General features: G+C 48.3%; 1 protein-coding gene across 2 annotated transcripts in view; it reads left to right on the forward strand.

Annotated features, from left to right (window-relative positions):
- MRAS (muscle RAS oncogene homolog) overlaps nt 1–10,493 on the forward strand; it is a 54,930-nt gene that overhangs the window by 39,221 nt on the left and 5,216 nt on the right. For both annotated transcript variants that reach the window (XM_077756674.1, XM_077756673.1), the window contains exons 3-4: nt 4,726–4,879; nt 6,224–6,323. In XM_077756674.1, the coding sequence (XP_077612800.1) occupies nt 4,726–4,879; nt 6,224–6,323 (254 nt within the window). The remainder of the gene's footprint in view (nt 1–4,725; nt 4,880–6,223; nt 6,324–10,493) is intronic.

Here is a 10,493-nt window from a genome sequence, read left to right on the forward strand (position 1 = left end):
TAATAAAGTTATAATTTTCCTCTGAGCCCCACTTTGGCCTCAAACCAGAGGTTTTCTTGTTGTCCATTGTCATTCAGTTCTGAATTGTTTGTAATTTCTACTTTGCTTTTCTCTTTAACTAGAGCATTTTTGAGCAGTAGAGCTCTTTAAACTTTGAAGTGAAGAGTTTATATATATATATATATATATATTTATTTTGCTGTTAGTTACTGATCTTTTTGCATATAGGCAAAAAGATAGCCCATATGACATCTGCTTTCTGGAATTTGTTGAAATTTTTATTGATGGCTTAATATATGGCCAATTGTTGTGACAATTTCCTGTATGTTTGAACATGCTTATTTACTGTTTGAGTGTAAAGTTTGTCCTCTCAGATCACGTTTTTAAATTTGGCATTATTGAGATCATTACTTTTGGGAGGCCACTTGATCTGTCTCTAAGAGAGGCCTGTTCAGTTCTTTTTTTTTCCAAATATATTTAAATTCTAGTTAGTTAACATAGAGTGTCATATTGGCTTCAAGAGTAGAATTTAGTGATTCCTCACTTACGTGCAACACCCATTGCTCATCCCAACAAGTGTCCTCCTTAATGCCCATCACCCATTTAGCCCATTCCCCCTCCCCCAGCCACATCCCCTCCAGCAACCCTCAATTTGTTCTCTGTATTTAAGAGTCTCTTGTGGTTTGCCTCTCTCTCGGTTTTTCTTATTTTTCCTTCCCTTCCCCTATTAGGTTCATCTGTTGAGTTTCTCAAATTTCACATATGAGTGAAATCATATGGTATTTGTCTTTCTCTGACTGATTTATTTCAGTTAGCATAGTACACTCTAGCTTCATCCACGTCATTGGAAATGGCAAGATTTCATTTTTTTTAGGTTAATATTCCATCACACACACACACACCATATCTTCTTTATCCATTCATCAGTTGAAGGACATTTGGGCTTTTTCCATACTTGGCTATTGTTGATAATGCTGCTATAAACATCGGGGTGCATGTACCCCTTTGAATCTGTATTTTTGTATCTTTTGAGTAAATACTTAGTGGTGCAGTTTCTAGGCCTTAGGTTAGTTCTATTTTTTTAAGTTTATTTATTTATTTTGAGAGAGAGAGCGAGAGGGAGGGAGAATGCGTGGGAGAGGGGCAGAGAGAGAGGGAGAGAGAGAGAATCCCAAACAGGCTCCACACTGTCAGCAAGAAGCCCAGTGCGGGGCTCTATCTCACAAACCATGAGATCATGACCTGAGCCAAAATCAAGAGTAGGATGCTTAACCAAGCAAGACACCCAGATGTCCCTATAGTTCTATTTTTAACTTTTTGAGGAACCTCCATACTGTTTTCCAGAGCAGCTGCACCAGTTTGCATTCTCACCAACAGTGCAAGAGGGTTCCCGTTTCTCTGCATCCTAGCAAACACTTGTTGTTTCTTGTGGTGTTAATCATAGCCATTTTGACAGGTGTGAGGTGGTATCTCAGTGTGGTTTTGATTTGTATTTCCCTGATGATAAGTGATGTTGAGCATCTTTTCATGTGCCCATTGAGACCTGTTCAGTTCTTTCACAATGATTATAGGGTTTGTCAATACCTACTGTATTTAAAAATCAGGTTTCTATACATATATATATCTTAGGCAACATTCTTATATGCTTGTGATTCATGACTTTGGCACTTCTTGATGCTTGTACTTTTTCCCATTATAAATACCCTGCTTCGTCCTGTCCAATGCGTCGTCCTTGAATTCTCTTTTGTGGATGCATGTGGCTGGCATTTCCTTTTTTATCCCTTTGTTTTTCATTCTTCCTGTGTCNAGCAAACACTTGTTGTTTCCTGTGGTGTTAATCTTAGCCATTTTGACAGGTGTGAGGTGGTATCTCAGTGTGGTTTTGATTTGTATTTCCCTGATGATAAGTGATGTTGAGCATCTTTTCATGTGCCCATTGAGACCTGTTCAGTTCTTTCACAATGATTATAGGGTTTGTCAATACCTACTGTATTTAAAAATCAGGTTTCTATACATATATATATCTTAGGCAACATTCTTATATGCTTGTGATTCATGACTTTGGCACTTCTTGATGCTTGTACTTTTTCCCATTATAAATACCCTGCTTCGTCCTGTCCAATGCGTCGTCCTTGAATTCTCTTTTGTGGATGCATGTGGCTGGCATTTCCTTTTTTATCCCTTTGTTTTTCATTCTTCCTGTGTCATTTTGGTTTATATGTGTCTTTTGCAGCAGCAGACAAGTGGATTTTGTATTGGGTGTCTGCTTTAATAGGTGGGTTTAACCCATTTGCATTTACTTTTGTTAGGCATAGTTAGAATTATGTCTGCCATCTTCTTTCACGTCTCTTTTTTTAGCTTTCATATTTTTGTGTCGTTTATTCTTGCCTTTTGTTGGATTGGTCCCATTTGTCCTGTTGGTTTTTTTCTTCTGGTGATTAAGAACTTTTGAGTTTTATTTCTAGCAGTTATTCTATGTACAGACATATGTTTGTGTGTGTGTATAATTATATTTTTTTGTTAACATCTGGATGTATTTATTATCTTTAGTCTATTCCCAAATGAGGCAAGACATTTAGTAGTAACTTACTTTTCCCCAGCCCCACCCCTCACTGATGGATCATCATAGATTTTAGTTCTAAACTATCATTCATTTACTTCAAATCCTGTAACGATATTTATTTAAACTGAACTCATGTTTTGCTGTATTCCTTGCTTATCATTGTTTCAATTCTTTCATAGATCTATTTTTCACTTTGCTGAAGTATTTCCTCCAATAATTCTTTTAGAAAGAATGGGTAATATTACTTCTATGGCAGTCAGGGGGGGAAATGACCATTTTTCCTTTCCAGAAGGTCCATTTCGATTTTCAGATCCCTATTAAATTGGGTTTTTAAAATTCTGAATGATCATCTTTTCACTTATCCTAGCTCTCTAGTTTTTATTTGGGATAATACACACCTCCAAAATCTGTAAATACATTAATTACATACCACCTGAATGTCAGGCCTCCCCATCCCTTCAGCCAAACCTGTGACATTTTCATCTGTTTTGCTAATGGGATTTATTTAGTGTCCTCGATCCCTACCCAAAGTGACACCAACTCCCACCAATTGCCTCTAGCTGGCACACACAGTGTGTACTCCTCTCCACCAGGTATTTTATTACCCATTCATTTGTTTGCCAGTGTCCCCACTAGATTATGAGTCCCAGGAGAGCAAGGATCTTGCCTCATTGGCACTGCACCTGTAGTGTCTGCAACACTACCTGGCACAGCGTAGGCTCTCAGATGTTTCTTTAATGAATGAATGAACAAAATCGAATAGACTTCACGTTCATTTACTCATTCAGCTACTATTTGGGTTCTGTGTGCGCCAGGTTCCGAATGGGCCAGGCCCCTGCCTCTGGGAGCTGACAGAGCAGCTGGGACCTAGGAAATGAGTAGCAAGAACACTATGCCATGAAAGGTCTCTTCAGGAGTGGCGAGAGGCCTGCAGGCTCAGGCAGCAGAATGCAGTGAGTCCTGTCAGCTGGCCAAGGCAGGGTGAGCAAGAGAGGAGGGATGGCCCAGGATACCACCCCAGATGAGAACAAGCTCGCAGCAGGCACTCCTACAGAGCTTTGTGGCAAGCACTGCTCCAAGGGTCTAAGTGTTATAACTTAAAGCTACTCTTAGGATCCCCGTTTGAGGAAATGAAGGCTCAGAGAAGTGAGCTTGCCCAGGATCACACTAGGAATGACGAATCAGCCCAGAATCTGGCTCCAAAATCTCTACCTGTTACACTGCCTCCAGGGAGAGGGAAACTGTGTCTTTCTGAGAGTAGAGCAGAGAAAGCTAGGAAATGGGCAATGCTGGATGGTGAGCAGGGTTTGGGATGCTGAGGGGGTCAGGCCTATGCATCTCAAAGGAGATCCCCCAGCTGTGGCTGCCACCCTCTGAAACAGCCTAGGGACAAGCATGTAACTCAGCAGGAAGGAAGCTGAAGGGGAGTAGGCTTGAGAAATCCATGGGGTGGAGGGAAGGAGAGGGGATAGATGAGTTGGGGACAGGGCCTCCGCTGAGATGGTACCCCGCTCCTTCTCCCCAGCCACTCTTGCTGCTTTCCCCAGCTCCCCTTCCCATCACCCTTGTGACAGCCCCATCCTAGGGGCGAGTGATCCTGGCTCTCAGAGGCCTCTCTTTCCCCACGGCCTGCCTGCTGTCTGTCTGCACCAGAACTGAGGATCCTTCCTGACCTGGGCTGGCCTCTTCAGGCCTTTCCCAACGCATGTCCTGGGCTCTCCTCCCAAGGAGCTACAAGGTGGAAGCATTGTCTCCATTCTACCCAAGAGGAAGGGGGGCTCAGAGAGCCAGGTAACTTCCCCAGAATCAGTGTGTAAGGGCTGCAGCAGGATCCAAGCCCCTGTGTGGGGACCCCAGAGGGATTTTGTAGCAGCGTTGATCATGGACACTGTGAGGTTTTTCTGTAGACAGTTAAGGCCCAGGGAGCACAGTCGGTTCGACTCAGCAGGTTCACAAATGAGTCTCTTAGAGCCTCATACTTCGAGGTGTCTGAGGCCCTGCTGGGTCCCTTATACCTCAGCCCATGGAGCTCATGCAGCCTCTCATGGGGACAGCTTGTCTGGAGCCAGTATGGGGACGGCAGCAGCAGCATGGGGGTCCACAGGCCCAGGGGGCTCCACTGTGAGTGTTGACAGCCCCTGAGTGGCCTCATCCCACTCCAGTTCTGGACACGGCCGGGCAGGAGGAGTTCAGCGCCATGCGGGAGCAGTACATGCGCACAGGGGACGGCTTCCTCATCGTCTACTCGGTCACAGACAAGGCCAGCTTCGAGCACGTGGACCGCTTCCACCAGCTCATCCTGCGCGTCAAGGACAGGTAAGGGCAGCTGGGCCAGGACCTCCCAGCACCTGGCTCAGAGCAGGCTCTGTCTGTCTGTCTGTCTGTCTCAGTCTCTCTCTCCTGAGGCACAGAAGGGCAGAGGTGAATTCAGACGCTGGTCGATCAGGCTTCTACCCCAGTTCTTTCCTTGGGGCCAAACTACTTCCAAGGCCTTAAGTTAGCCCCCTTTCATCTTTCCTAAACTGTCCACTGATATCCCCAATTTAACCAAATTTTGTTATGTTCAAAGAAAAAGTGAATTTTCTCTCCAATACGCATTGTAACTGGTTAAATCACATTTGATTCTGGGATTTACAAGCACCTAATTAAAAGCTCATTTTTTTCCTTAGCATTATATGGAGTAATTAAGTAATTGGTAGTCTCTTTTAAGCCTAACTGGTCTTTTCAGCTAATTGGCTCTTAAAGAGGCAATGCAAAGAGAGTAAGAGGACAAATTAATAGGAAAGCAGTAAGCTTTGAACAAATCTTAGTAAATTCAGAAAAGTCTAGTTCACACCAATTCCAAAGGCAAAGTATTAATAACTTTACCAGGAAAGGGATACACATTCACACACACTCACATATACACATAAAGCTCTGGGATGTAAATGTGGGTTAAGCCCCTGACTATAGGAATTTCAAGAGAAAACATAAATGACTCTGATATGGGAAAATATTCAACATTTTGGCTAACCCAAGAACTGCAAGGAAAATAATAATGTAGTATTTCTTACCTGTGAAATTCTGAATTTTTAAAAATGAAAATGCCCAATGATGTTAAAGATGCTGTAAGACTGACATTTCTTTCATCTTTGGACAGCAATATGGCCAAGTATGCCAATGAGAATCTTTAAGGCAGACATGCCGTGTGATCCCACTCTTCCTCTCCTGGGAGCCATCCTGATTTTGCAGCTGCCATTTATTGAGTGCCAGCTGTGTACCAGACGTTGGCCCTGGTGCTCTTCCCAAGCCACTGCTGACGGCCACAGCTGCCCTGTGTGGCTGGTGCGCCAGGGTGACAAGGAGATGGGCGGGAGCAGGTCTGGGAAGCCAGCCCCCCCACGCACCCTCCCCCACCGCCTAGCAGTCTATCAGAGCCCTCACTGATAGTGTTGAGCTCCTCAACCTGCAGCAAGCACAAGCCTCCAAACCAGCAGTCCTGAGGCCCCCTTCCGCTGCCTGGGGACGTGGAGAGACAGGACTCCTGAGTGAGCCCCAGGGCACCCAGGGAGGCAGCGTGGGCCGCACTCTGCCTGAGATGCGACTGTGTTCCCTTCTTCACCAGGCATGGGGGATGGGGGGCAGTGAAACCTCACGAGCCGCTGTTCCTTTATTTCCTAGAGAGTCATTTCCTATGATCCTCGTGGCCAACAAGGTCGATCTGATGCATTTGAGGAAAATCACCAGGGAGCAAGGAAAAGAAATGGCGACCAAACACAATGTAGGTTGTGTGTGTGTGTGTGTGTGTGTGTGTGTGTGTGCGTGTGTGCGCGTGCATGTGCGTGTTGGACGGTCAGGGATGTATAAGAGTCTGTGCCCATCACTCCTACAGTACCCCGGGCCTCCTGGGTAGCGGGTTAGATTCCACAGAGAGGACATACGTGATGAGGGATATGTTGTGGAACAAAACAGATAGAGAAAGCACCCTCTTATCAGTCAGAAGAGGCTCTGATGTGGGGACCAAGGGGCTTTGCAGTGGCCTGTGAGCTGTGGCCCCCAACACAGCAGATTCATCTCTGGGCTGTGCAGGGGTTGGCGTCTGTCCTGTTCTCTGAGCCAGCCGCCTGATTATGCTTAGAATCATCAGACCAGCTGCAGTTCATTGAACCCTGTTCTATGACAGGCATTATGCCAGGGGAAGGGGGTATTTAGGCCTCACAAGCACACGCTGAGGTAGGTATCATTGTGCCCATCTTACGGTTGGTCAGACTGAGGTTTGCCCAGGCCACACCATGAATATCAGCAGACATTTTTGTTTTCTTTTTCTCAGTTCATTGTGATGCCCCTTTGCCCTCTGGATGTGCTGGGTGGGGTCCCCAGGCTTCTTCCACCCCTCCCCCGCACAGGCACAGCGCAGGCCCCGTCCTCCTTGGTCAGTTATGTAGAGGTCCACTCTGCCTGCTGGGTGGTCTGCTACAAGGTTGCCCCTTCCCTCTGCCTGGTGGGCCCAGCTGTGTGAGTAGAGGAAGGGGGCTCACTGCAAGTTACTTCTGCTCCTCTGTGCCTCCTGTGTTCATTCACATGTTCATTTAACTGCCCCAAGCCCTGGGAAACAAAACCCCTTGCTTAATGGTGCTTACGTTTAGTGACAGGAAACAGATAATAAACAAAACAAATTACAGTGTGTTGGAAGGTGACATGTGCTATGGAAAAAAGTAAATCAGGGAAGGGGGTCAGGAATGTGAGGTGGAGAAGGATGCTTTTCCAAATACGGTAGTCAGGGAAAGCCTTGCTAGGGAGGGTGCATACAGGAGGTGAGAGAGTAAACACCGCACATCTCTGGGGAAAGAATGTTCCAGCTGAGGGAATAATCAGTGAAAAGACCCTGAGACAGGAGTTTGAGGATCAGCAAGGCCAGCTGGAGCAGGAGTGGGAGGGGTGGATAGTAGGAGGTCAGAGAAGGGGGATAAGGCCTTATGGGCTTTTACTTCGAGGGAGACAGAAACCGCTGGAGGGCTTGGAGTGAGGAGTGAGGAGGTCTGGCTGGACGGCTTCTCTCTGACGGCCATGTTGAGAAGGGTCAGTAGGGACCAGATTGTGGGAGCAGGAGAATGAATTAGAGGCTGCCACAATAATGCAGGTGCAGGTTCACGTGGCCCAGGGGGGTGCTCTTGGAAGTGGCAAGGAGGTGGTTGGCTTCTGGACATGTTTCTGAGAGAGCCAACAGGGTTGGTGCTCAGATCGGATATGGGGTGAGAGGGAAAGAAGGGAATGGCAGGTGACTCCATGGTTTGGGCATGAGCAACTTTCAGACACAGGAGTGAGAGTAGTTGGACAGAGGAGACGGTAGGATTAAGTGTGTGCAAGACAGGAGCTTGCTTGCGAATCTGTGTCGTCTGAGGAGCTGAGTAGATATCAGATGGAAATGCTAAGACAGCAGTCAGATAGAGCATCTGGGGTAAATATTGGCCATCAGCAGCATGTAGATGGCCTTTGAAGCCATGAACGCCAAGGGGGCAGGTGTAGGTAGGGCAAGGGCCTCAGACTGAAGGACCGAGGTTGGGACACTTCAACTAGTGATGTGGGGAAACGAGGAGGAAGCCACAAAAGGGCCTGAGTGGTCAGTGACATATGAGGGCTGGAGTGAGGCATTATGGGAGTGAAGTGAAGAAGATGCCTCAAGGAGGCAGGAGTGATCAGCCGGGACAGAGCTGTCCCGAAGTCTCCAGAGGAGAGCTGGTTCAGCAGCAGAACCAGTTGGTTCAGTTCCAACTGGTTGGGAACAGGGACAGGCCTGAGGAGCTGCTCCGTTTCACAGCCTCCTTAGGGCTTTCCCCACACCTTGTGTGCGTCCCTCCGGTGCAGAGGGGAGGGTGCTGTGCAGGCAGCAGGAGCTCCGTTCTGCAGATAAGCAATGACTACAGGGAGGGGGGGTGGCTGGGCCATGGGCAGGACTCTGCACCCTGGGGACCCCTAGGCCTCTGTGCCTCCCCGCCCCCAGCAAGCTTGCCGGGCTCACCTCTCAACTGTCTGCATCTATGAGTCCGGGAGGTCGGCTGTGTTTACAGAAGGCTTGTGCCTGCGCATTTAATATGGAGTGATCACCGCCCGCCTGAAAGGCAGTCACACGTGGGGAGATGTGGCCGAGGTGGCCCCACAGGACAGGTGTTGAGGGCCATGCCTACACCCAGCCTCGGGTGGGTACAGGGAGGGGGAGGAAGGTTTCATGTGGTCAGGACACAGTCCTGAGCACACCTCTTCTCCTGTAATGGAGACCCCACAATGGCAGGAAGCATTGTGCCCACTCCGCTGTGAACGGAGAGGGCGCAGGGTTTGCACAAAATATACAGGCTCTCCCAGGCCAGAGAGGTAAGCCACTTGTGACCAGCCCGAAGAACTGTGGTAAATCTCATCACTTTTTCTGGTTACAAAACTAAGTCATTTCATTGTAATGCTTTCAAAACAGAAAAGCCCAGTGAAGAAAATAAAAATGATCAGCAGTTCAGATGCCTGGATAGGGGAGTGGCAGAGTAAGCTGTTACTTCACAAGAGTGTGTTGTAAACGACTGCCCAGAACATACCCTAACCTACCTCCACACACTGCTGTGGCTGCAGACAGAAGTCTCGTAGCTGACCCAGACCCCCAGGTCAGGGCACAGGACGCATGGCTCGCTCAGGCTTTAGAAAGAGTCCTCCAACGACTCTCTGAACCTCTGACAACACCGAGACAAAACTGCCCTCCGCTGTAGGTTGTCTGGTTGAGATGACGGTGGGCTGTTTTACCCCCCAGGTCTCAACACCCCTGACCTCACTTACTCCCCACTTTAAGCGTCTGAGGTGAGCAAGTATCTCCACTCTGCGTGGGAGACAGCTCAGAGTGGTGACACGTTTGCCCAAAGCCACACAGCGGCCAGCAGAGAGTCAAGGTTTGAACTGGATGCATGTTCCACCTCCTGCCTGGTCTTCCACAGACAGGTAGGGGTGCTGAGATCAGCTGCAGGGCCTCCTCCACGTGTGGCAGGCACCCCTGCTAGCTTCTGGAAGCCAGAGTCCCATGGCACCTTGTGAGGCCAGGACTAGGTGCTTCTGTGTGCACACCCAGAGGGGAAGTGGGAAGGTGCCAGTAGTGGGGGCTGGGATCTAACTGGAGCCCCTCATATCCTGTGGCCCTGCCCACTCAGCAAGTCCAGGAATCTGGGGGCCCCAGACCACTGCTGCCTGCTGTCCCCCCGGCACCACTCAGAAGTCCACCACTTGTAGCATCCCCTAGGTCCTCAGGCATCCTTCCTCCTTCTTTCTGGGGGTCCTGCCTCTACCACTGAAAGAGGCTGATGTGCATTTTCTTGGGTCTGAGAATTCTAGGATTTCAGGAACAAGGAGACTTAAACTAAGGGAAACTCTGTAATAAACAGTAGTATGGTCTGACTCAGCCACAGGGCTAAGAAATGCCATCTTCCTGCACTGGGTGGGGCACCAGCCCTGCCAGCCAAAGAGGAACTTGCCTCAGGAGCTCTAAAATAGGATGTTGCCGAGAGTAGCATGCAGTCACTTGGTCAAATAAGTCACTTGGCCACCGGAGAAAGGCAGCTGAGAGACCAGAGCCCCGGCCTCATAGACAGTTGAGAGGTGAGCCCGGCAAGCTTGCTGGGGGCGGGGAGGCACAGAGCACCTAGGGGTCCCCGGGGTGCAGAGTCCGGCCCGTGGCCCAGCCTTGCCTCAGCTTTCCTGCAGAGTCTCCTCTGGAGAGGGCCCCTCATGGGGGAGAGATGGGCCTCAGAAAGGAAAAAAAGAATAGCATCAGAGCCTATTTTAGGTTGATAAATGAAACAGTCTTTAGTCTTCAAGTATATAAAAAGATCACTTCTTTTCTATTTCTGGGGGGCTATTAAAATTCTCTAGGACTAGAGAACAAGAGGGAAATGGAAAAGCTGTCAGTAAAATTTTCCAGCTG

This window comes from Crocuta crocuta, unplaced genomic scaffold (genome assembly GCF_008692635.1).
Source record: "Crocuta crocuta isolate KB4526 unplaced genomic scaffold, BGI_CrCroc_1.0 scaffold337, whole genome shotgun sequence".
In the NCBI taxonomy this organism is placed as follows: Eukaryota; Metazoa; Chordata; class Mammalia; order Carnivora; family Hyaenidae; genus Crocuta; species Crocuta crocuta.